The 27,260-nt window shown below is 39.3% G+C and overlaps 1 protein-coding gene and 1 pseudogene across 6 annotated transcripts in view; both read right to left on the bottom strand.

Annotated features, from left to right (window-relative positions):
- The window catches only part of SNX14 (sorting nexin 14), an 84,998-nt gene extending 57,971 nt beyond the window's left edge, over positions 1-27,027 (bottom strand). The window contains exons 1-6 of one of the 6 annotated variants that reach the window (XM_053601653.1): positions 26,550-27,027; positions 14,810-14,930; positions 13,044-13,117; positions 12,878-12,956; positions 4,571-4,614; positions 2,132-2,219 (exon numbers count right to left, since the gene is read on the bottom strand). In XM_053601653.1, coding sequence (XP_053457628.1) covers positions 2,132-2,219; positions 4,571-4,614; positions 12,878-12,956; positions 13,044-13,117; positions 14,810-14,930; positions 26,550-26,890 — 747 coding nt within the window. In that variant the 5' untranslated portion in view covers positions 26,891-27,027. The remainder of the gene's footprint in view (positions 1-2,131; positions 2,220-4,570; positions 4,615-12,877; positions 12,957-13,043; positions 13,118-14,809; positions 14,931-26,549) is intronic. The other 5 variants (XM_053601650.1, XM_053601648.1, XM_053601651.1 and 2 more) reach the window with 5 other exon arrangements.
- On the bottom strand, positions 6,497-12,221 carry LOC128593167 (serine/threonine-protein kinase greatwall-like; annotated as a pseudogene).
- Positions 27,028-27,260: the final 233 nt, after the last annotated feature.

Here is a 27,260-nt window from a genome sequence, read left to right as displayed (position 1 = left end):
TATTTTATTACTAATGGCAGAGATATATACAGGGGTGTCAAAAATAACGTATATGCATTGTAAGAGATCTTGTCAGAAGGAAAATCCATCATTCCCCAAAGTGCACAAATTAGAGGTAAAATGGTTGTACACAGCATGTCTAGGTATACTTGACCAGTAATGGTACCTTCAATTCAACTTTGAAAAGTAATATATAGGGCGGCGCCTGTGGCTCAGTGAGTAGGGTGCCGGCCCCATATGCTGAGGGTGGTGGGTTCAAACCCAGCCCCGGCCAAACTGCAACAAAAAAATAGCTGGGCGTTGTGGCGGGCGCCTGTAGTCCCAGCTGCTCGGGAGGCTGAGGCAAGAGAATCAGGTAAGCCCAAGAGTTAGAGGTTGCTGTGAGCTGTGTGATGCCACGGCACTCTACCTGAGGGTGGTACAGTGAGACTCTGTCTCTACAAAAAAAAAAAAAAAAAAAAAAAAAGAAAAGTAATATATAGATAACATCACTTAAAATGGGTATACATTGGCTTGGTGCCCATAGCACAGTGGTTATGGTGCCAGTCATATACACCACGGGTGGAGGTTCAAACCTGGCCCAGGCCAGCTAAAACTACAATGACAACTGCAACAAAAAATAGCCAGGTGTTGTGGCAGGCGCCTGTAGTCCCAGCTACTTGGGAGGCTGAGGCAAGAGAATCGTTTAAGCCCAAGAGTTTCAGGTTGTTGTGAGTTGTGACGCCATAGCACTCTGAGGGTGACATAGTGAGACAGAGACAAAAAAAATGTGTATATATTTTCTAACACCCTCTGTATATAACACTAATTCACTGTCAATATGTTCAATCCTACTCACAAAGCAGTAGACAATGTCTACAGCCAACATACTACATTATGTATATGGCCAAAGACCCAAATATATACAAAATATGGCTCAAAAAAAATTTTTTTTAAGTAGATCAAACTAAAATTGGGCAAGGTAGCTCACACTTAAAACCCTAGCACACCCTGGATGGAAGTGGAAGACATTATTCTTAGTAAAGCATCACAAGAATGGAGAAGCATGAATCCTATGTACTCAATCTTGATATGAGGACAATTAATGACAATTAAGGTTATGGGGGGGGGAAGCAGAAAGAGAGAGGGAGGGAGTGGGGTGGGGCCTTAGTGTGTGTCACACTTTATGGGGGCAGGACATGATTGCAAGAGGGACTTTACCTAGCAATTGCAATCAGTGTAACTGGCTTATTGTACCCTCAATGAATCCCCAACAATAAAAAAAAAAAAAAAAAAAAAAAAAAAAAAAAACCCTAGCACACTGTGAGGCCCAGGATCCTTTGAGCTCAGGAGTTCAAGACCAGCCTAAGCAAGAGCAAGACCCATCCCTATTAAAAACAGTCAAGTGGGGCGGCGCCTGTGGCTCAGTCGGTAAGGCGCCAGCCCCATATACCGAGGGTGACGGGTTCAAACCCGGCCCCGGCCAAACTGCAACCAAAAAATAGCCGGACGTTGTGGCGGGCGCCTGTAGTCCCAGCTACTCGGGAGGCTGAGGCAAGAGAATCGCTTAAGCCCAGGAGTTGGAGGTTGCTGTGAGCTATGTGAGGCCACGGCACTCTACCGAGGGCCATAAAAGTGAGACCCTGTCTCTACAAAAAAAAAAACAAAAAAAACAGTCAAGTGTTGGCACAGGTGCCTGTAGTCCAGCTACTCAGGAGGATGAGACAGGAAGATAACTTACACCCAGGAGTTTGAGGTTGCTGTGAGTGAGGTTAATGCCATAGCACTCTAGCCTGGGCAACAGAGTAAAGTAAATAAGTAAGTAAGTAAGTAAGTAAATAAATAAATAAATAAATAAAGTAAATCAAACTCATTGCCATTTACTCAATAAATTCATGTACCTGGAATATGACTTTTTTCTATCGTTGCCTTTTTGTTTCTAATTTTCACAACCCCAGATAACCAAACATTAACATTTAAAAAAGCAAAACTGATCAATGAATAATAGTGATTCAATAATTTTTTAGCCAAAAAACCCCCCAAAATGAAGAGAAAATACATGTGATAAAAGAGAAAGTAAAAATAAGATTTAAAATAATCTTTCATAATGAGAAAGCCCCAGCTTCCCAAATTTCTCATTACAAATACATACCTTGTGAATTCTTCGTATTAAAACAGATGCAAAAAACCGTAATGTTATTCTCAATTCATCAACAAAGGACTCATCATCTGTCACATCCCTTCAATTGAAGAGAAAAGCAAACATTCAAAAGCTTAAAGAAATACAGTTTGCACCTTTTAAGAACCAAGGGAAAAATTTTCTTTTCTTCTATATTTAACTATTTTTCTGTTTATTTATAATGCATTTTATGCAGAACAAAATACATAAAAAGGCATAATAAGTATTAACTAAACTGCAGTATATATTTTCCTGCAGATATACATATGTACATAGTCCCATTTGTACAATATTAAGATCGTTTTCTATGCATCATTAAAGAAACTTCAAAGAAACAAAAAAATGAATAATTTTGGAGAAACAGGACACAAAATTTTAAATTAGTTTAAAATGTTTACAAAACAGCAACATAAACTAATTCTAAGATTTAAAAGGTGTTCTACTTGAAAGAGAAAATGAACTGAAACACAATTTTTAATAGAAGTTTTGACACTCTTCATGTGAAGGGCTACTTTTCGTTTTCCTCTTATTTTAAGGTTCCCAGAATTAGGACACTTTCCTAATAAAAGGCAAGAAAGAAAGGTATGTACAATGGACCTTAAAGATGATGCTGACTGTTATGTCCCTTGGCAGAGTAAAGAAGATAATTGTACCAACCATGCATCCTATCATTAACCCCAGGGAAGGGAATATTATAGGATCAGTAACTAGACTAAGGAGAAAACACACACTTCAACACTTAGAAATAAAGCAAGATTTTATGTCTGAAGTGTCATAATATAGAGGTAGGAGAAGGTAAAGGAGTCTTTACAAAAGGATTTATTTTACAAGTGGCTTCACCATCAGCTTTACCTAAAAGGCAAATGTGGCTGGGCACAATGGCTCATGCCTGTAATCCTAGCACTTTGCAAGGTCAAGGTGGAAGGATCACCTGAGCACAGGAGTTCAAGACCATCCTGGGCAACATAGTGATACTGTATCTCTATAAAAATTAGCCAGGCATAGTAACATGCCCCTATACTCCTAGCTACTCAGGAATCTGAAGCAGGAGGATCACGGGAGTCCAGGAGTTACAAGTTGCAGTGAGCTATGATGACACTGCACTCTAGTCCAGGCAACAGACCAAGAGCTGTCTCAAAACAAAAAAGACAAAACAACAAAAAACTTTAAATAAAAATGGCAAATGCAGCTAGGTACAGTGGCTCACGCCTATAATCCTAGCATTCTGGGAGGCTGAAGCAGATGGACTGCTTGAGCTCAGGAGCTTGAGCAGCCTGGGCAATAGTGAGACATAGTCTCAACTGAAGATAGAAAAACTAGGCAGGCATCATGCAGGCGTCTGTAGTTCCTGCTACTCAGGAAGCTGAGGCAAGAGAATCACTTGAACCCCAGAGTTCGAGGTTGGTGTTCGAGGTTGCTGTGAGGTATGATGCAACTATCTCCAAAAAAAAAAAAAAAGAAAGAAAGAAAACAAATGCCTGACATTTAAGACAGAACACAATATAAAAAAATTAATTTACACAGCTTTTCAGGAAAATATGGTATATAAACTGGATATCAAATCTGTTAACACAGTCTGGATGAACACAACTAGTGTATTTTTCTTAATTAAAAAACACAAAATTAGAGCAGTGTCATTAAACATACCTTTAAGTCATATAGGTGTAAGTGTTCAAACATACATTAATGATGCTTAAAGGAAATAGGTTTTGATTAAATGATGTAAGTTGTATCTCTCATCAATTCTCAAGCCAGATGTTTTTTGAGATCTTTACAGAGATTGTACACCTTTACAAAATGCCTTCAGAGCATTTCTGTATCTGGAAGGCACAGGGCACTGTAGGTACATGGGGTGTACTTAAAACAAAATTACTTTGGAAAAAAAAGGTATTAATTTTCTAGGAAAACTATTGAAGTTACCTTTCCATTTAATGAAACATCTGAATATAGATTTTTTTACCCCAAAGGTATAATGATTTCAAATATGAAAATTGTGTATGAAATTAATAAGTCACTAATAAGTCACTACATTTAGAGATGACAATTTCTAGAAGTTATTTCTCTTTCAAAAAACAGCCTAGGTTTTCTTCCTCTTTGCTATCACTCAATTACCTACATCACTGGTTCTAACTGGGGCCAATTATGCCTTCCAGATATCATCTGGCAAGCTCTGAAGATCTTCTTAGTATTTACAACTGGGGGGTGAAGCGGGGTAAATGTGTGCCTACTACTAGTATCTAATAAGCAGCAGCCAGGATGCTGTTAAATATCCTATAATCAAAGTATAGCACTCCACAACAAAGAATTATTTGACCTAAAATGTCAATAGTAACAAAGTTGAGAAATCTTGGCCTATACTAAAAACACATCATTAGCATGCTTAGCTTAAAAGATCTTATAGAAAGAACATACCTGTACCATGGATAAACAAAGTTTTCCAACACTAATTCAAGAACCTGTGCAAAAATGATTTTTAAAGAAAAATAAAATTAATTCTGGGGAAATAAACTGTACTACTTGGTTATATATAATATTATCAAGAACCAATTTTATAACAAATAATAGTAAAGTCATACTTTCACATTACATCTTGAGATATATCCTCACATATACAATTGTGAGGATCAAAGAGAACATGTGAGAAAACACTTGGAAAATCATCAAACTTCACAAAAAGGAAAAATTATTATTGAAACACACATACATATTTCTAAATATTCCCATAATCAGACAAAAAACTTCAATAAACTATTCCTGACTCTGAAGCATCAATGAACCCAAAAAGATCTAGGAGAGGAGGAAAATAATAAACTAGTCTTTTGCATTCCTAACTTTTAATAAGTCAGTATTCCCAGAACAAAATAAAGAAACAAATAGGGGGTCAATTTTAGGTGTTAGTGGTTACCTTTGAAGGGAGGATAGTATCTTGGAGGGGACTGAGAAGGGGAGTTCTGGAACACTGATAATTTTTTAAATGTGGATACTGGTTGTATAGATATGTTCACTTTATAAAAATGTTACCTGTACACTTAAAACCAGTATATACCTTATATGTTAAAAAGTAACAAAACTAAACAAATGCTGGGTGTTACACTTTCCATTTCTTGGGTCTGAGTGTAGCAGTATGTTATAATTTTTAAAAGAGTTGCAGCAGTGGACCATAACTTAAAAAAGCAAAAAGTAGTAGGGCGCAATCAGACCATGTATCTTCTGGCAAAAATTACAAAGGTTGGGCGACGCCTCTGGCTCAGTGAGTAGGGTGCCACTCATACCCCATATACCAAGGGTGGCGAGTTCGAACCCGGCCCCAGCCAAACTGCAACAAAAAATAGCCGGGCACCTGTAGTCCCAGCAACTCGGGAGGCTGAGGCAAGAGAATCACCTAAGCCCAAGAGCTGGAGGTTGCTGTGAGCTGTGATGCCATGGCATCCTACCAAGGGCGACAAAGTGAGACTCTGTCTCTAAAAAAAAGTTACAAAGGTTATGAAGTCCCTAGTTTGAATATTAAAGCAACAGTAACTTGAATTTTTTACTACAAAAACCAAGCATTAGTTATATTAGCTGGGAAATGAAGATGCATATAAAACAGCCATATCAATGAATAGGATAGACAGGAAACTAGAGATTATTGTTAAAACATATGCTCTGCTTTTATTCCCCACATTCAGTTACTCACCAAATCTGACTGATTTTACACCCTAAGTAGGTTTCTTCTACAACACAATTGTTAGGGTCCTCATCTTCTTATCCCTATATTGCAGCAATACCCTCTAAATCAGTGTTTTTTAACCTTTTTAAAAATCTCATAGCACACTTGAAGGTGTAGTTAAACTTCTGCGGCACACTTAAATTACATTGATCGAAAAAAAAGAGCGAAAGAAAGAATATACTTAACTGCGGTTTGAACTTGTTTTGAAAATAATTTAATGATCTTTCAAAATCTGCGCAGCACACCTAAGATCTCATGGCACACCTGTTTTAAATCACTACTCTAACTTGGTATCTCTGCTTCTAAGCTCACACCCTTTCAGCCTCCATAGCGCTGCCAAAGTGATCTACAACATGTTTGACCACAGGGCTTCCCCGAATGCAATCCTCCATATATCAAAGCACAAAACATGAAAAAGGTGAAGCTGCACTGATTTTGAAAGGGAGCTGCTAGCATGCAGCAGCTGTGACCACTTAACTTCCTTTTCACTCCCCACTGCATCCTGTGAGTCACATCTGAAAGCTCAAATTACACAGGTTGAAATCACTGTTTTCCAGGATTAATTAATCTAAACTCTATTAGTATAGCCTTTGAAATCATTTGATGATCTGATATGTAAAGAACCGGTTCTAAGCAAGACCCGTTTTTGACTGAGTTCTGCAATCAGATATGAAACTTGAGAAAATTATTTAAACTTTCTACACTTCTAAATTTTACCTTTGTAAAATTGTCAATAGCAACCACTTAGTAGATTATGTACAGATCATACAAATAATGTAATTTGTAGGTAGCCACACTGCCTAACATACAGCATATCATTAAACCATAACTACTAGGATGTAGTTTCTTCATTGACATCCTCCCTCACATTTTCCCCTCCCGTTTACTGAACATCCCACCTTATTTCAAGCTTTTTTTTCCTTTCAAAATACCCTTTCCCACACCATTATTAGCTTGGCAAACTTCTAGTTGTCCAATCTTGACTGCTCCTCTCCACAGTTGTACACTTCCTCCTCTATACCAATTCTATACACCTTGTACATTTTTTCCAATAATGCCTGTATTACATTACATTGTAATTATCTACTTATATGTACACCTCTCCTACTAATCTGAAGTTCTTAGTAAAGAAGGAACTTAGTTCTCTCTTAATCCCTTAGGGATAGCCTGCCTATAGCAAGATCTCAAAACATTTTTTAGTGTAATTCTAGTTTTACTGATGCTTTATTTTTCACAAAGTACAGTAAACAAAATAAAATAAAAAAGCTTTGAAAATGTGTATATATTTCTGAGATTAAGATAAGTTACTGATGGGCGGCGCCTGTGGCTCAGTCAGTAAGGCGCCGGCCCCATATACCGAGGGTGGGCAGCCCCTCTTCTCATCCACCGTGGAGTTCAGTATGGGGGTCCTGCCTTGATCTGCTTTGGGGTCTGCTAATATAGTGTACAGGTTTTTCTGTTTTGGGTAGGGAAATAGTCATGGGATGTGTACCACTATAAGCACATGAAATATCCACTGCATCTAAAGAAGTAATGTTCATTCTGGATGGTTCTGAGTTATTGGATGCATTAATATGACTGTTAAAAAACTTTAAAAAACTACAGCATTTCTTTTAGAGGTTAACATTTTCAACACCTCCAAAGGAGCTAACAATTTTTTGGTTACTGTCTTGGACAACAACAGGATTCGCAACACCTTTTGGAAAGGTATTTTCTTAGCAGTTTAGCAACACATTAATTACATCTTCAATATTTGATTCTTCAAAAGAGGTTTCTTTGATGCTTTTATCTGGATCTAAGAATTGCCCTTTTTGTTTGTTTGTTTAGCAGCCCTGGAGCATGTGGCTGGCGCCCTAACCACTGACCTATGTATGGGTGCCCAGACTAAGAATTGCCTTTCTAATAAACTTTGCATTATAGAAATTCCAGGAAAAGATGAATCAGAGTTCATAAGTACTTGCAGAAGCTCTATCATCACCAGAACATGGAAAACTGGAACTTAAGTTGTCCTTATTATTCTTTTCACAATCTTCACCCAGTTCACACGTGGAGTTTTGCTATCATTGGTATAGGTATTTTCTGTTGTTTGCTATTTATCAATAAGAAAATAACAATGCCTTTATTAGCAGTCACTTCGTTGACTTCTATTTGCTGACAGCTCATGTTCCTGAACACCAGCTGTTAAGCCTGTACTTAGATTTGTATTAACAGTCTACCATTTCATTACTATTCTTACATTCTACACAATTTTTTTAATTCTGCATGATTTCCTGACAAGGACTAGAGTCAAGCAACTCAAAATTTCTTTTTAAACTTCTTTTCCCAAGATGCTCTTCAGACACCTCAGCAGAATCTACAGCCCACTGATATGCCTGATGTAAACCAGACTGTTTTGTGTCAGTGGCTGTTATTTATTCTCATGTTATTTACTTACATCTAGTTTTCTTGCTTCACAAGAAACCTCCAGAAGATTTTTTAGCAAGATTTATACAAGAGCTTCCATCAGCAGGAATGGCACTGCTGTTATGAATGCGAGAAAGGGCTAACTCAAGATCCTTTTTTATTGAAACTTTTGGTTTCCATGGCATTTGTAGATTTTGCACATAGCTTGTCAACTATATTCAAACCCATCATTGTAGAGCCCAATGTCTCGTCACTTTCTTGGTAATCCTTTTCCAATCTGGGACTGCAATGGCATTCTGATTCCACACTGGATATGAAGATGCAGGACTAACTACTGGCACTGGATGCAGCCAGCCTTTTCCTATACTGGAGTAGATTAAAAATTAGACATTTCACAGGTATTCCTGGGTTAGAGGCAAGTGTTTCAGGACATGATTTCAGTAGTTTGCTAGAATAAGGAGTTGTGTGCTTTTCATTTATAGACATTGGACAAATGGCTCCTTGAGAAAACTAATGTTTCAGATAAATGGGTTGAAAGGATATCTGCAGAGTCTTGATTTTTTTCTGTGACTAGTATATTAAATTCTAAAGAGCTAATGAGAAATAATACTTGTCCTGTGGTTCTTGAATAATCTTGTCTAGGTTTCACGATCGCCAGTGTTGTAAGGATATCCATCATATTAATTTCTCTGTTCAGATTAACTTTTGGAAAGGCCCAAATCTGTCAGTTTAATACAGCGGTTCTCAACCTGTGGGTCACGACCCCTTTGGAGGTCGAACGACCCTTTCACAGGGGTCACCTAAAACTATCACATACATCCTGTACAAATACAGGTGTATGAAAATAATTTTATGGTTGGGGGTCACCATAACATGAGGAACTGTGTTAAAGGGTCACGGCATTAGGAAGGTTAAGAACCACTGGTTTAATATAACCCTCATGGCCAGGTATGTTGGCTCACGCCTGTAATCTTAGCACTGGGAGGCCGAGGCAGACAGACTACTTGAGCTCAGGAGTTGGAGATTAGCCTGAGCAAAAAGAGTGAGACCCCATCTCTACTAAAAATAGAAAAACTAGCCCAGCATTGTGGCGGGCGCCTGTAGTCCCAGCTACTCAGGAGGTTGATGTAACAGGATCATTTGAGCCCAGGAATTTGAGGTTGCTATGAGCTATGATGCCACAGCACTCTAGTCTGGGGCAACAACAACAGGACCCTCATTAGATATAAGCATGTTGTCTGATTTCAAGTCTCTATGGATGATTCCACGCCCATGAAGTAGTCTACAGCCAATGCTTCAGAAATGTATTTCAAAGCCATCTCTTCATCAAAATAACCATATATATGTAGGAGAGACTTGATATCTCCGCCAATAAGATACTCCATTATCAGGACTCTGGGAGGCCAAGGCAAGTGGACTGTTTGAGTTCAAGACCAGCCTTAGCAAGAGTGGGACCTGTTTCTAAAAACAGCCAGGCATTGTGGCAGGTGCTTGTAGTCCCAGCTATTCTGGAGGCTAAGGCAGAGGATGGCTTAAGCCCAAGAGTATAAGGTTGCTGTGAGCTATATAACCCTGTGACACTCCACCAAGGGTAACAAAGTGAGACTGTCTCAAAAAAAAAAAAAAAAAAAAAAAGATACTCCATTATCAACCAGGCATTGCTTGCCAAATGCAATAAATAATACAAATGAACAATGAACAGGCTTTTGCTTAGCGCTACTGCATCTCTCTCAGCTTGCACCTGATGAGTCATATTTTTATTGATCAGGTCTGTTTTGACAACCTCCTTTCTTCAAGAAAACTAAGGAGAACTGATAAAGAAAGTCTGAAATATATTTTACCCATCTTCCACTGGGTGTGAGGACATGTTTGTTTTGTCTACCACTGTTCCTCAGATCCTGAGGTTGGGGGTATTCAGACGGGAGGGACTGAAAATGGCCAGGAGAGATCTTTCCTGAACTATGGAAATATTCTTCACTGCATACAACTTGCTGCCTTTCTGCCCCAGATACAATTCCCTGAAGGTGCCCTGGGCTACTGGGCTTCACTATGGTGAATTCTTCAATAGAAGGCTGTCTTGGCACTGGGATCCTATTCACACATACCCATGTTGCCACACCTCTTCCACTCTCCTTCTTGAGGGCCCCATCGCTGGACAGCTCAGATGGAAGCCTGCAACAGGCCAGAGGCCCAAACCCCTTTTAAGATATCAGAACTTTCGGGCGGCGCCTGTGGCTCAGTCGGTAAGGTGCCGGCCCCATATACCGAGGGTGACGGGTTCAAGCCCGGCCCCAGTCAAACTGAAACCAAAAAATAGCCGGGTGTTGTGGCGGGCACCTGTAGTCCCAGCTACTTGGGAGGCTGAGGCAAGAGAATCGCTTAAGCCCAGGAGTTGGAGGTTGCTGTGAGCTGTGTGAGGCCACGGCACTCTACCGAGGGCCATAAAGTGAGACCCTGTCTCTACAAAAAAAAAAAAAAAAAAAGATATCAGAACTTTCTAATTATTTATTGAGCATGAATATATGCCAGGCCCTAAGCCAAAAAACTTTACACAAGTTAGTTCTTTTTTTTTTTTGAAGAAATGAATGACATGTCAAAGTCACAAATAATACTCTTGCTAGAGATTTTCCTCAACAGACTTCAAATGATCACTCTCCAAAAGAAATATAAGGTAAGCCACACATTAATTTTAAATTTTCTAGTAGCTACATTTCTCAAAAAATAAAATGAAAAGACCAAAAAAAGGCCAGGTGCAGTGGTTCACACCTGTAATCTTAGTACTCTGAGAGGCTGAGGCAGGAAGATCCCTTCAGCTCAGGAGTTCAAGACCAGCCTGAGCAAAAGCTAGATGTGGCAGATGGCTGCAATGCCAGCTACTTGGGAGGCTGAGGGAAGAGGATCACTTGTACCCAAGAGTTTGAGGTTGCTGTGAGCTATAACACCATAGCACTCTAGCCTGAGTGACAGAGTAAGACACTGTTACAAAAAAAAAGTGAAATTAATTTTATTTAACCCAGTATATACAAAATATTATCATTTCAACATGCAATCAAAATAAAAAATGAGTTATTTAAACTCTTTTTTCTTAATAAGTTTTCAAAGTCCCAGTATAGATTTTATATTTGTAGTATATCTCAATTTGGACTAGCACATTTTAACTGATTATTAATAGCCACATGTGGCTGGTGCCTACCATATTAGACTGCATAGTTTTTTGTGTTTTTTTTTTTTTGTAGAGACAGAGTCTCACTCTATGGCCCTCGGTAGAGTGCCATGGCATCACACAGCTCACAGCAACCTCCAACTCCTGGGCTTAAGCAATTCTCTTGCCTCAGCCTCCCGAATAACTGGGACTACAGGCGCCTGCCACACGCCCGGCTATTTTTTGGTTGCAGTTTGGCCGGGGCCGGGTTTGAACTCGCCACCCTCGGTATATGGGGCTGGCGCCTTACCTACTGAGCCACAGGCGCTGCCTAGACTGCATAGTTTTAATCAGGGAATCCTGAACATGAAAAAGGCCTTAGAAAAGAAATAAATAAGAAAACTGTCAAGAGTTTGAATGGCATTTTATACAGATTACTGTTAGTCAAAGGAGGATACAAACTAGGATAAATTAGGCAAGAGTTAGATACCTAATGCTATTCCTTAATTAATTAGCATCCAAGTTAATCCAGTACATTTCTAGCAGCTACCAACAATATATGTGACCCCAAGTTGGTGCTGGGAACAAATAAGACCCAATTTCCTGCCTTTAAAGACTTTACCATTTCCTCACATCCACTGAGAAGACAAGTCTCTAGAACAGATATGTATGGTACTAAAAATGTACATGTAAAATGTGACTATGCACAGATAAGAGAGAACATGCTTTCTATTCCTATATTATGCAGAAATGTGAAAATTATCCCATTCTCTACTCTACCCTTCAGTTAGTGTCAAAACTGGGGTCATAATTCAATAAACTATACATCTGCTTCTGGTAGTCCAGGGCTCCTTTCAGAATTTTAAAATGATTATTTCTACTATCCTATTATAAAGATGACTGTTTTTATACAAGGTAAGAAATAACCACATAAAACAGATCTTTTTCATTGCTAAAATGTCTATTTAAATTAAACATGAGATCCAAAAACATTCAAGTTACTATTCAAGTTGCTTAGTTTGTAATAATCAACTACTCAGTCCAGAATTGATTGGGTGGCATATACGGAGATGCTCCACAAAAAAAAAAAAAAAAAAAAAATTTTTTTTTTTTTAATGACGGAGTCTCACTTCGTCACCCTCTACTAGAGTGTCATGGCGTCATAGCTCATAGTAACTTCAAACTCTTGGGGTTATGGGATCCTCTTGTCTCAGCTTCCCCAGTAGGTGGGACTACAGGCACCCACCACAATGCCCAGCTATTTTTAGAGAGAGCAGGGTCTCCCTCTTGCTCAGCCTGGACTCAAACCTGTGAGCTCAAGCAATTTACCGGCCTCGGCCTCCCAGACTGCGAGGATTACAGGCATGAGCCACTGTGCCCCATGAACCAATTTTCTGATGAAAATATCTGGAAAAATGTTTCATAGGTATTGAATATTTTCTGTTAATAATACTAAATCAGATACCTCTGAGAGAGATGCATCAACCTTGGAAGGAATTTTCAGGTCTAGCCATGGCTGGTAGTTTTCAAGCAGCAAGGATGGCCTAAAGAAAAAAAAAATCATACAATTAAATCACTTGAAATCCAAAATATAATTAGAAGAATGAACAAATAAAAATTATTTAACTTACCTATGTCGTTTACATTTCACTTTACCACAAACAGCACAGCTATGACCTTGAGGAAATAATTCTTGAAGTGCTAACTGTTAAAAAGGAAAATAGGAATGGGGGTGAGATTGTCCTTACTTTACATCTTTACTAAAAACCATTAATCAATTTGTTAAAGTTTTTTTTATCAATGTATGAATTCAGAAGACATTTTTTAGTCTGTTGTAACAGCAAAACCATTCTTGGTAATAATACTTGCTAAAATCCCAATTAAGAGAGTAAAAAAATAACCTGATGAAATACTTCCAAATACCTAAGTCAAATTTCCAAGCTTAAAGTTAAAATCAATTGTTATCATCACTTATAAAAAAATAAATCTACATTTCAAAGTGATACTCTACCAAAAAGGTATAAGAAAAATTATTTTCTATTTTTCCAAAACCTTGAATTCAACTAAAAAGAAATGTGATAACTATTATAGTAAGATTCCCGACCAAATATGGAATACCACTTTCCCTTGTCTTTCCTCTGAGTAGAAATACCAACAAATCTGATACACAGGGGACTGTATCAACTTAAAAGAAGACTTCAGAATGTCCCACTAAACCCTAATTTATAGACCAAAACCCAGCCTTACAGAGGTAGACTCAATACAATACCACTTTCATTACATTTCAGAAATACAAATTACTTGGTTATATAAGCTACCTAAGTAGTTCTTTCTATGGAGCACAGATATTTAATAATTTAACACGGTTAAATCATTTAATCCAGAGTTCCCTAACTGTATCTGTGCCTTAGAATCACCTTAAAGCTTTTGTCTTTTTCTTTCTTTTTTCTGAGACAGGATGCTGCTTTGTCACCCAGGGTGAAGTGCCGTGGCAACATCAATGCTTACTGCAGCCTTAAAACTTCCAGGCTCAAGTGCTCCTCCAGCCTCAGCTTCCTGAGTAGCTGGGACTAGAGGCAGGTGACACCATGCCTGGCTAATTATTCTTATTTTTTTTGTCAAGACAAGGTCTTACTCTGCCACACAGGCTGGGCTTGAACTCCTGGGCTCAAGTAATCTTCCTACCTCTGCTTCCCAAAGTGCTGGAATTACAGGTGTAATCTGGAATTATCTATTCTAGAATTTCAAAAATTCCCCCAGGAGATTCACTGCACAACCAGCTTTGAGAACCTCTTCTTTTTATTTATTTATTTTTTGAGACAGAGTCTCACTGTCGCCCCCAGTAGAGTGCCACAGCGTCATAGCTCACAGCAACCTCAAACTCTTTGGCTCAAGTGATTTTCTTGCCTCAGCCTCCCAAGTAGCTGGGATTATAGGAACCCGCCACAACGCCTGGCTACTTTTAGAGATGGGGTCTAGCTCAGGCTGATCTCTACACTGGTAAGCTTAAGCAATCCACGTACCTCGGCCTCCTAGAGTTCTGGGATTATAGGCGTGAGCCACCACCCCCCCAGGCTGAGGACTTGTTTTAATTTATTGTCCTCTCAGTTAAGATGCAGTTAGAGGATATCATAAAATCATGAATCCCAACTTTCTGAAAATTACATCCTTTATTTTCTTTTTACAGCTCCTCCTAGGAGAACTGTATACCTTAAATATATATATATATAAGTAAATTTCATTTTGCAAATTTTCTGACCAACTTCTTATCTTCCATTATTAAATCATATTAAACAACTTTTTAAAAAGTCACTGCTTTAACATGCTTTCAATAATAAATATTAAAACAACATGGGGCATCCATATGACTCTTAAAAATAAGAACACATAATTTTACCTTGGGTTTGTATTTTATTGTGAAGAATATGTTTGGTAAGAGAGAATCAGGTCCAAATGAGCAGTAGAATGTGACGACTCCAGCAACAAATGACCAGAAGATCATTAAAACATGAAGATACCTTAGAAACAAATTAATCATTAGAACTGAAGAAAATGTATAAATTATCCTTTCATTAAGTTAACAAGTATTTGTTAATCACCTAACATAACAGAATGAAGAAATTTTTCCAATCATGATTAATTTTATGAAATGTTTATTAAATATAAGGAATCAAAAATGTGTGCTATCAAATGTGTATTTCATTTAAAGTGTAAGGGGTATAAATTCTCAGAATTTCATCATTTGGTACCTATGTGTTTTTTTTTTTTAATAACAATATTTAATATAAGGACTAGAAACAAAAACCTCATAAAGAATGAACAAACATAAATACATTCAGAAATCAGAGAATTGCCGCATCAAAATATTAAGCAATAATAACAATAATGCAAAGAAAGTAACATTCACATTGTCAAATATGAGTATGTCTATTATAGAATGCTTTGACTCTGAGATTCAGTATGGAGTCATCAGTTAACGTCTTATATTTTTTTAAGTCTCAAAAAATAGACAACTAATATTTATAAAGAAAAGTAAAAGACAATTTCAAAAAACAGATCATGCCAAATCTTATAGACAATAGAAAAAGAAGGAATACTTCAAAATCATTCTACTTGATCTGGGTACACCTGATATTAAAATCGGAGAGACTATTATTATTATAAAGGGGAAATTACAAACATATTTCACTTATAAATGAGGATGCAGTATCCCAAACAACATATTAACAAGGTAAATTAAAAATTAATGTTTAAGTAATGTACTTTGGTCAAAATTAAATCCAATTTATGTGAGAATTAGTCACTATTTTCTTGTCTTTTGTTCTTTCTTCCTTTCCCTCACCCACTCCCTCCTTCTCTGTCTGGTCTCCCCTTCCCCCATACCCCACTGTGTCATTAATTGTCCTCATGTCAAAATTGAATACATAGGATTCATACTTCTCCATTCCTGTAATGCTTCACTAAAAATAATGTGTTCCACCTCCATCAAGGTTAGTACAAATGCTGCAAAATCTCCATTTTTTATGGCTGAATAATATTCCATGGTATACATATACCACAGCTTACCAATCCATTCCTGGGTTGGACATTTAGGTTGTTTCCACATTTTAGCAACTGTAATTTGGGCTACGATAAACAGCCTAGTAAAGTGTCTTCATAGTAAAAGGTTTTTTCCTGGATAGATGCCCAGTAATGGGATTGCAGGATCAAATGGGAGGTCTGGGTTGAGTTCTTTGAGGTTTCTCCATACTTCTTTCTAAAAAGGTTGTATTAATTTGCAGTCCTACTAGCAGTGTAAAAGTGTTCCTTTCTCTCCACATCCAGGCCAGCATTTGCAGTTTTGAGATTTTTGTGATCTAGGCCATTCTCACTGGAGTTAGATGGTATCTCAGGGTGATATTTGCATTTCTCTAATAATGAGGGATGATGAACATTTTTTTCATTTGTTTGCTGGCCATTCGTCTGTTGTCTTTAGAGAAGATTCTATTCATCTCTCTCCCCCATTAATGTATGGGATTGTTGGTTTTTTTCTTATGGATTAATTGAAGTTCTGTATAGATGCTGCTTATTAAGCATTTGTCTGATTCAAAATACGCAAATATCCTTTCCCTTTGGGTAGGTTGTCTATTTGTCTCCTTGGCTGTACGGAAGCTTTTCAGTTTAATTAAATCCCATTTGTTTATTATTGCTGTTGTTGCAATTGCCATGGCAGTCTTCCTCATAAAGTCTTTCCCCAGGACAATATCTTCCAGTGTTTTTCTTATTCTTTGAGAATTTTTATTGTTTCATGCCTTAAATTTAAGTCCTTTATCCATCTTGAATCAATTTTAATGAGTGGAGAAAGGTGTGGGTCCAGTTTCAGTCTTTTACATGTGGATATCCAGTTCTCCTAGCACCATTTATTGAATAGGGAGTCTTTCCCCCAGTGGACGCTTATGTTTGGTTTATCAAAGATTAGGTGGCTGTAAGTTGTTGGTTTCATTTCCTGGTTTTCTATTTGATTCCAAACGTCTATGTCTATTTTTGTGCCAGTACCATGCTGTCTTGACCACTATGGCCTTGTAATACAGCCTGAAATCTGGTATGGTGACACCCCCGGCTTTGTCTTTATTACTAAGAACTGCATTAGTTATGCAGGGTTTTTTCTTGGTCTATACAAAATGCAGAATCATTTTTTCCAAATCTTGAAAGTAGGATGTTGGTATTTTAATAGGGATGGCACTGAATCGGTAAATTGCTCTGGGAAGTATAGACATTTTAACAATGTTGATTCTTCCCAGCCTTGAGCATGGTATGTTCTTCCATTTGTTAATGTCCTCTGCTATTTCCTTTCTTAGGGTTTCCTAATTTTCTTTATAGAGGTTCTTCACCTCTTTTGTTAGGTATATTCCTAAGTATTTCATTTTCTTTGGGGCTATGGTGAAGGGAGTTGAGTTCTTAATTAACCTCTCATCTTGGCTGTTGTTGGCGTATAGAAAGACTACTGACTTGTGGACACTGATTTTATATCCTGAGACATTATTGTATTTTTTGATGACTTCCAAAGTCTTGTGGTTGAGTCTTTAGGGTTCTCTTAAGTATAAGATCATATCATCAAGAAAAAAGGGAGTGTTTGACCTCCTCTGCTCCCATTTGGATGCCCTTTATTTTCTTGTCTTGTCTAATTGTATTGGCTAGAACTTTCAGGACTATGTTGAATAGTAATGGTAACAGAGGACAACCTTGTCTGGTTCCAGTTCTAAGAGGAAAAACTTTCAGTTTTACTCCATTCAGTAAAATATTAGTTGTGGGTTTGTCATAGATAGCTTCGATCAGTTTCAGAAATGTGCCACCTATGCCTATCCTCCTCAGTGTTCTAATTAGAAAAGGATACTGGATTTTATCGAATGCTTTTTCTCCATCTATTGAGAGGATCATATAGTCTTTGGTTTTGCTACTTCTGATATGGTGAATAACGTTTATAGACTGGTGTATATTAAACCAGCCTTGCATCCCTGGGATGAAACCTACTTGATTGTGATGTGTGACTTTTTTGATGATAAGCTGTAATCTATTGGCTAAGATTTTGTTGAGAATTTTTGCATCTATATTCATTAGTGAAATTGGTCTGAAATTCTCCTTTTTAGCTGGGTCTTTTCCTGGTTTTGGTACTATGTGGTTATTTTTAACTAGCCTCACCATATTCTTCCAGAATACCTTCTAAACACAGTGTAGTATTTACATCCACCATAAATTTTTCATTCAATCAAAACAAATTTACTAAGTGCTTATTTTTGCACTAGATAGTGCTAGGCTCTGGGAGTACTATAGGGAATAGCACTGCTATGTTCTTTACTTGCATGGAAATACTGTCTAGTAAAGGTTAACAGGTAAGTAAATGAGCATGATTTAATATGATTATGTGTTTTATATTATGACAAAGTACCCATGATAGGGGAACACCACAGACTGACTACTGAAAACAAATTTAAAAGGACAAAAAAGCATTTTTCAGAAAAAGTAATGTCTACAAGAAAACTTAAAGCGTAAGTAGGAGTAAAGAAACAGAAGAGGATAGTATAGAGAAATGGGGCTCTGGAGAAGAGGTAGAGGAATTCAAACTTGAGAGAAACACATGGCCTAATTGTTAGGTAGTCAATTAGACATGAGCAAGGGAATGCCAAATGTGGTTAGGCCATTTTAGACTTGTCTGGGTCAAGTTGACCTGACCTACTACATGAATGGGGCCAGTCAGGATCTTGCAAGTAGAATGCCTTGACATAGAGGCTGATTAACCTCCTAGGGATTTTCTGATATTTTCAGATGCAGTCATGCTGACCTATGCTATTTTGGAAACAGAGTTGATTAAGATACTGAGAGATGGAGGCGGAGCAAGATGGCAACCGAGTAACAGCTTCCTTGCATCTGGGCACCGTGAGTCTGGGGAGATAGGACTCCAGGCATCTCTGGCTGGTGGGATCTGCCTATCATCACCCCTGAGAGGATACAGGGAGTCAGTGAGAGACTTCTGGACCCCAAAGGAGGACTAAAACAGTGGAAAACCGGCAAGTGGTTGCGTGTGTTCAATCCGTCTAAACCCGCCCGCAACTTCCACAGGCACGAGAACTTAAAGAGCAAGAGGAAGTGAAAGGAAAATTAGGGCAAGGAAACAGATAAAAGAAATCACTCATGAGGAAGAATCAGCAGAAAACTCCAGGCAACATGAAGAACCAGTCCAGAACAACCCCGCCAAGGGACCATGAGGTAGCTACTGCAGAGGATTCCACCTATAAAGAAATGATAGGAATGACAGAAAGGGAATTTAGAATACACATGTTGAAAACAATGAAAGAAATGATGGAAACAATGAAGGAAACTGCTAATAAAGTGGAAATTAACCAAAAGGAAATTCAAAAACAGAATCAAATAAGAGATGAACCACATGAAGAATACAAAAAGGATATAGCAGAGCTGAAGGAAATGAAACAGTCAATCAGGGAACTTAAAGATGCAATGGAAAGTATCAGCAACAGGTTAGACCATGCAGAAGAAAGAATTTCAGAGGTAGAAGACAAAGTTTTTGAGATAACTCAGATAGTAAAAGAGGCAGAAAAGAAGAGAGAGAAAGCAGAACGTTCACTGTCAGAATTATGGGACTTTATGAAGCGTTCCAACATATGAGTTATAGGAATTCCAGAAGGGGAAGAAGAATGCCCCAGAGGAATGGAAGCCGTACTAGAGAATATTATAAAAGAAAATTTTCCAAATATCACCGAAGATTCTAACACACTGCTTTCAGAGGGATATCGGACCCCAGGTCGCCTCAACTCTAACCGAGCTTCTCCAAGACACATTGTGATGGACCTGTCCAAAGTCAAGACAAAAGAAAAGATTCTGCAAGCTGCCAGGAGTAAGCGCCAGTTGACCTACAGGGGCAAATCCATCAGAGTGACCGCAGACTTCTCTAATGAAACTTTCCAAGCAAGAAGACAATGGTCATCTACCTTTAATCTACTTAAACAGAACAATTTCCAGCCCAGAATTCTGTACCCTGCTAAGCTAAGCTTCAAAATTGATGGAGAAATCAAACCATTTACGGATATACAAACATTCAGGAAATTCGCCACAACAAGACCAGCCCTACAGGAAATACTTCAACCTGTTCTGCACACTGACCACCACAATGGATCAGCAGCAAAGTAAGAACTCAGAAATTAAAGGACAGAACCTAACCTCCACACTGTTGCAAAAGATAAAACTAAGCAATGGACTCTCACAAAATAAGACGAATAGAATACTACCACACTTATCAATTATCTCAATAAATGTTAATGGCTTGAATTCCCCACTGAAGAGACATAGATTGGTTGACTGGATTAAAAAACACAAGCCATCCATTTGCTGTCTGCAAGAAACACACCTGGCTTCAAAAGACAAATTAAAGCTCCGAGTCAAGGGTTGGAAGACAATTTTTCAGGCAAATGGAATTCAGAAGAAAAGAGGAGTTGCAATCTTATTTTCAGATACATGTGGATTTAAAGCAACTAAAGTCAAAAAAGACAAAGATGGTCACTTTATATTGGTCAAGGGAAAAATACAACAAGAAGACATTTCAATTCTAAATATCTATGCAACCAATTTAAATGCTACCAGATTCTTGAAACAGACCTTACTCAGTCTGAGCAATATGATATCTGATAATACCATAATAACAGGGGACCTTAACACTCCTCTTACAGAGCTGGAATAGATCCTCTAAACAGAAATTAAGCAAGGATATAAGAGATTTAAATAAGACCCTAGCACAACTGTGCTTGATAGACGCATACAGAACACTCCATCCCAAAGATAAAGAATATACATTCTTCTCATCACCCCATGGAACATTCTCCAAAATTGATTATATCCTGGGACACAAAACAAATATCAACAGAATCAAAAGAATTGAAATTGTACCTTGTATCTTCTCAGACCAAAAGGCACTAAAGGTGGAACTCAACTCTAACAAAAATGCTCGACCCCACCCAAAGGCATGGAAATTAAACAATCTTCTGTTGAATAACAGATGGGTGCAGGAAGAAATAAAACAGGAAATCATTAATTTCCTTGAGCATAACAACAATGAAGACACAAGCTACCAAAACCTGTGGGATACTGCAAAAGCAGTTTTGAGAGGAAAATTCATCGCTTTAGATGCCTACATTCGAAAAACAGAAAGAGAGCACATCAACAATCTCACAAGAGATCTTATGGATTTGGAAAAAAAAGAACAATCTAAGCCTAAACTCAGTAGAAGAAAAGAAATAATCCAAAATCAAATCAGAGATCAATGAAATTGAAAACAAAAGAATCATTCAGAAAATTAATGAAACAAGGAGTTGGTTTTTTGAAAAAATAAATAAAATAGATAAACCATTGGCCAGACTAACGAGGAATAGAAAAGTAAAATCTCTAGTAACCTCAGTCAGAAATGATAAAGGGGAAATAACAACTGATCCCACAGAGATACAAGAGATCATCTCTGAATACTACCAGAAACTCTATGCCCAGAAATTGGACAATGTGAAAGAAATGGATCAATATTTGGAATCACACCCTCTCCCTAGACTCAGCCAGGAAGAAATAGAGCTCCTGAACAGACCAATTTCAAGCACTGAGATCAAAGAAACAATAAAAAATCTTCCAACCAAAAAATGCCCTGGTCCAGATGGCTTCACTCCAGAATTCTATCAAACCTTCAAGGAAGAGCTTATTCCTGTACTGCAGAAATTATTCCAAAAAATTGAGGAAGAAGGAATCTTCCCCAACACATTCTATGAAGCAAACATCACCCTGATACCAAAACCAGGAAAAGACCCAAATAAAAAGGAGAATTTCAGACCAATCTCACTCATGAACATAGACGCAAAAATTCTCAACAAAATCCTAGCCAATAGATTACAGCTTATCATCAAAAAAGTCATTCATCATGATCAAGTAGGCTTCATCCGAGGGATGCAAGGCTGGTTTAACATACGCAAGTCTATAAACGTTATCCACCATATTAACAGAGGCAAAAATAAAGATCACATGATCCTCTCAATAGATGCAGAAAAAGCATTTGATAAAATCCAGCATCCTTTGCTAATTAGAACACACTAAAGAGTATAGGCATAGGTGGCACATTTCTAAAACTGATTGAAGCTATCTATGACAAACCCACAGCCAATATTTTACTGAATGGAGTAAAACTGAAAGCTTTTCCTCTTAGAACTGGAACCAGACAAGGTTGTCCTCTGTCACCTTTACTATTCAACGTAGTGCTAGAAGTTCTAGCCAATACAATTAGGCAAGACAAGGATATTAAGGGAATCCAAATGGGAGCAGAGGAGGTCAAACTCTCCCTCTTTGCTGACGACACGATCTTATACTTAGAGAACCCCAAAGACTCAACCACAAGACTCCTAGAAGTCATCAAAAAATACAGTAATGTTTCAGGATATAAAATCAATGTCCACAAGTCAGTAGCCTTTGTGTACACCAATAACAGTCAAGATGAGAAGCTGATTAAGGACACAACTCCCTTCACCATAGTCTCAAAGAAAATGAAATACCTAGGAATATACCTAACGAAGGAGGTGAAGGACCTCTATAAAGAAAACTATGAAATCCTCAGTAAGGAAATAGCAGAGGATATTAACAAATGGAAGAACATACCATGCTCATGGATGGGAAGAATCAACATTGTTAAAATGTCTATACTTCCCAAAGCAATCTACCTATTCAATGCCATTCCTATCAAAATACCAACATCGTACTTTCAAGATTTGGAAAAAATGATTCTGCGTATTGTATGGAACCGGAAAAAAACCCCTATAGCTAAGGCAGTTCTCTGTAACAAAAATGAAGCTGGGGGCATCAGCGTACCAGATTTTAGACTGTACTACAAAGCCATAGTGCTCAAGACAGCATGGTACTGGCACAAAAACAGAGACATAGACACTTGGAATTGAATTGAAAACCAAGAAATAAAACTAACATTTTACAACCACCTAATCTTTGATAAACCAAACAAGAACATACCTTGGGGGAAAGACTCCCTATTCAACAAATGGTGTTGGGAGAACTGGATGTCTACATGTAAAAGACTGAAACTGGACCCACACCTTTCCCCACTCACAAAAATTGATTCAAGATGGATAAAGGACTTAAACTTAAGGCATGAAACAATAAAAATCCTCCAAGAAAGCATAGGAAAAACACTGGAAGATATTGGCCTGGGGAAAGACTTCATGAAGAAGACTGCCATGGCAATTGCAACAACAACAAAAATAAAAAAATGGGACTTCATTAAACTGAAAAGCTTCTGTACAGCTAAGGACACAATAACCAAAGCAAAGAGACAACCTACACAATGGGAAAGGATATTTGCATATTTTCAATCAGACAAAAGCTTGATAACTAGGATCTATAGAGAACTCAAATTAATCCACATGAAAAAAGCCAACAATCCCATATATCAATGGGCAAGAGACATGAATAGAACTTTCTCTAAAGATGACAGTCGAATGGCTAACAAACACATGAAAAAATGTTCATCATCTCTATATATTAGAGAAATGCAAATCAAAACAACCCTGAGACATCATCTAACCCCAGTGAGAATGGCCCACATCACAAAATCTCAAAACTGCAGATGCTGGCGTGGATGTGGAGAGAAGGGAACACTTTTACACTGCTGGAGGGCCTGCAAACTAGTACAACCTTTCTGGAAGGAAGTATGGAGAAACCTCAAAGCACTCAAGCTAGACCTCCCATTTGATCCTGCAATCCCATTACTGGGCATCTACCCAGAAGGAAAAAAATCCTTTTATCATAAGGACACTTGTACTAGACTGTTTATTGCAGCTCAATTTACAATCGCCAAAATGTGGAAACAGCCTAAATGCCCACCAACCCAGGAATGGATTAACAAGCTGTGGTATATGTATACCATGGAATACTATTCAGCCATTAAAAAAAATGGAGACTTTACATCCTTCGTATTAAGCTGGATGGACGTGGAAGACATTATTCTTAGTAAAGCATCACAAGAATGGAGAAGCATGAATCCTATGTACTCAATTTTGATATGAGGACAATTAATGACAATTATGGTTATGGGGGGGGAAACAGAAAGAGGGAAGGAGGGAGGGGAGTGGGGCCTTGGTGTGTGTCACACTTTATGGGGGCAAGACATGATTGCAAGAGGGACTTTACCTAACAATTGCAATCAGTGTAACCTGGCTTATTGTACCCTCAATGAATCCCCAACAATAAAAAAAAAAAAAAGAAAAAAAAAGATACTGAGAGATTTCCAAGAAGTAGGTGGCATCCTCTAAGTTGTGTATAAAATCTCATAATTGTGCCTTCCACAGAGCCTGCAGTCACTAGGGCAGGGCCTGGGTTGTTGTACAAACCATTAATAGTTAATAAACCTTTCTTTACTTGCTAAAACTTTACTTATTCTTTTCTATTATTTTGGCAACTACCCTAAATCATCATTGTGCCACTCTAACACAAAGTCTAATCATAGCTCCAAGAAGAAGTAGTCTTGAGATTAATCTTAAAAAGCAAGCCGAGGTCAAATAATAAAGTGACACATAAAGGGTCATGTTAAAGTGTCTTTACACAGGCAGTCCTCTGATGTGCAAAATTTTCATTCACCATTAAGTAACACTAGTTTCCCACAACACAGTTTAAATTCCAATGAGCACAGTATCTTTATTAACTATGAATAGCTGCATAAAGTACACATTTTTGTTAACTCTTCAGTCCACAAATTACTACTGTTTCCCCGAAAATAAGACAGTGTCTTATTTTAAGGTGTGCTCCCAAAGATGCACTAGGTCTTATTTTCAGGAGACGTCTTATCTTTCCTGTAAGTAGGTCTTATTTTCGGAGGATGTGTTATTTTCGGGGAAACAGGGTATATAACAGACATGTATCACTATCAGTGACCAATCACATGACTTCTGTCAGTGACTGGTCAGTCACTCACTGAACACCTGTTGTCATTCAGTTCATGGACAGCAAAGCATTAACTTGTGTTACCTCCTTGTCCTCCAGTAAAAAAAGCCACATGACATTTCACAAAAAAGGATAATTTAAAGAAGAAATAGGCCCACAAGCAAGAAAGTACAACAAAGGAATAAACAGTGATAATACGAGAAATGAAATTCAAATCAAATGTAAATGAGTTAAGAAGAAATTGGTAACTGTGGGGATAATGCCAAAGCTGCTGTTTACCAGACTCTAGATATGCAGCCAAACTTAGTGAAGGGAACTTATCAACATCAGTGAGGAAAATGGTTGTGACAAAAAGGATAAAGATGTCCCAGAGGAAGTGACAACAGCCAAAATTCTCACATTAAAGGAATTCTTGGAGATTTCGTAACATTAGATAAAACACTGAAAGCTGATCCAAACTTAGAAGATGGAAATTCACCTAGGTACAGAAAATATACTCCATATCCTATATTGTACAATGAGAAGATTAAGATCACTTTGCAGTTTCTACTTACATTTTTTACAGCTCCATACTACAGACAAAACGGGGATTGCCTTGCATTATATTACAAGAAAGTAAGATAAGTGCACTGTAGAGATCTAATAATTTGTAGACTCAGTGGAACTACTTCTGCAAAATGTCCTTTCTTCCTACCCAGCGCGAAGATCAAATGGGAAGAGGAGCTGCACCTCCTTACAGATTCTATCTCCTTCACTCAAAACTAGATTAAGAATGAACATAAAACCCCAAATGAACCAATCACAGCATCCTCTTCACGGACAACTACATAAGGCAAAGGGTGACCGGTCGCCTGTCTCAAGCTACAGAAGGAACGACCTGCAGACGACAAACCTGAGAATAATTACGGAGGAAAGTTCTCAACTACCTACCACATCTCTGTCATCTATTGTAGCAAAAATGAGAGAAATCTACAAGTTTCTTTCAGAGGCAGAACCTTCCAATTTCAAATGCCAATAGAATTTAACAATTTTATCCTTTCAGAATATTCCAGCTTTTCCTACTGGGGGTGAGGGGAGAAGGAAAGAGAAAACATGCTCGTGCTATAGTGAGGAGAATTTGCCTAAAATTGCGGTTGCGACCGGACCTTAACCCAACTTCCCCCCCACCCCCCGTCAGCTGACTGGACTGCCCGCGCGGCCTCGCACTGAGCCCGTCGCTCGGACTTCACTGTTTCGGAAAACATCCGCCAAGAACCCTTTCTGAGAAGTGGTGAAAAGAAGGTAAGAATCGGCGCGGGCCTTTTCTGAGACGGAGCCTCGGGAAAGCGACACTTCCCCTCCCACCGACCGCTGCACCCGGCGCCCGCTTCCTCCCGGGGGCGCCGTCCCCCATGAAGCCCCTTGGCCCCCACCTCAGGCTCCTCCACACTGAGAACCCCAGTATCCCCAGGTTTCTCCCCTCCAGGGAGCCCTTCCCGTAGCCTAGAGGCTCCCTGACCTCCCCCAGGCATCCTTCCCATAAGGTCCTCTTGCCGCCGAAGTCCCCCTTCCTCTGCGGGCTCGCTCCCCGCCCCGCCGAGACCGCACCAACCCCAAACTCCCGTCCCTGCAGCCCGGAAGGGACCTCCACACAGCTTCGGAAACGCCGCCGCCCCGCCTGGCGGCCTCACCTGTGGAGAAGCAGGGAGGCGGCGCTGAGGCCAAGCAGCAGGAAGCAGAACAGCGGGTACTGGCGGCAGAGCTCGCGCCCTGCGTCCAGCCGCAGTCGCTGCCTCAGCCTCTCGCCCACCGCCCGCGCGCGGGGAAGCATCTCTGTGCGGGCGGCGAGCGCTCGAGGCGACCCCACCGACCTCCTGTCGGCGCGCCCGTGGGCCCCACCGCGCGTGCGCAGCCCAGCCCCGGCCGGAAGGAAGTCCGCTGCCGCCCCCAGCCCCGCCCCCGGCGAGAGCGGCTCGCAGTCCACGGCGCGGCCGGAACTCGGACAGCCTCGGTGCCCGGCAGCCGCCTGCATCGCGGAGGACAAGGATAAGGCGGTGCTCGAGCGCAGCCGGAGCCCCGGAATACGCGGAGCCTGCTGAGGGCGGAAGGCGGCGGGCGGCCTGCACCACCCTCTCCGCGCGCTCTCTAGGGGGCGGGCCCGGCCTCTCAGTGGACGCGCGAGCGAGGGGAGGACGCGCGCGGGGCCCTGGTTTTTCTGGGGCAGGTAGAGGCCGCGGACGCAGCCGCGGAGCCCTCGGTCCGTTGAGTTCGATCCTGCGAGGCGGAGGTCTGGTCACGGCTCCCCGAAGCCTGACCAAGTGCAGGGGTTTGGATGAGGCAGCTTGGTTTAAGTCTCTCTTGTAAGATTTCTTGGGCTTCCCTTTTACTAATTCTTCACATTT

This window comes from Nycticebus coucang, chromosome 9 (genome assembly GCF_027406575.1).
Source record: "Nycticebus coucang isolate mNycCou1 chromosome 9, mNycCou1.pri, whole genome shotgun sequence".
Taxonomy (NCBI): domain Eukaryota; kingdom Metazoa; phylum Chordata; class Mammalia; order Primates; family Lorisidae; genus Nycticebus; species Nycticebus coucang.
This window is presented reverse-complemented; position numbering and strand designations above follow the sequence as displayed.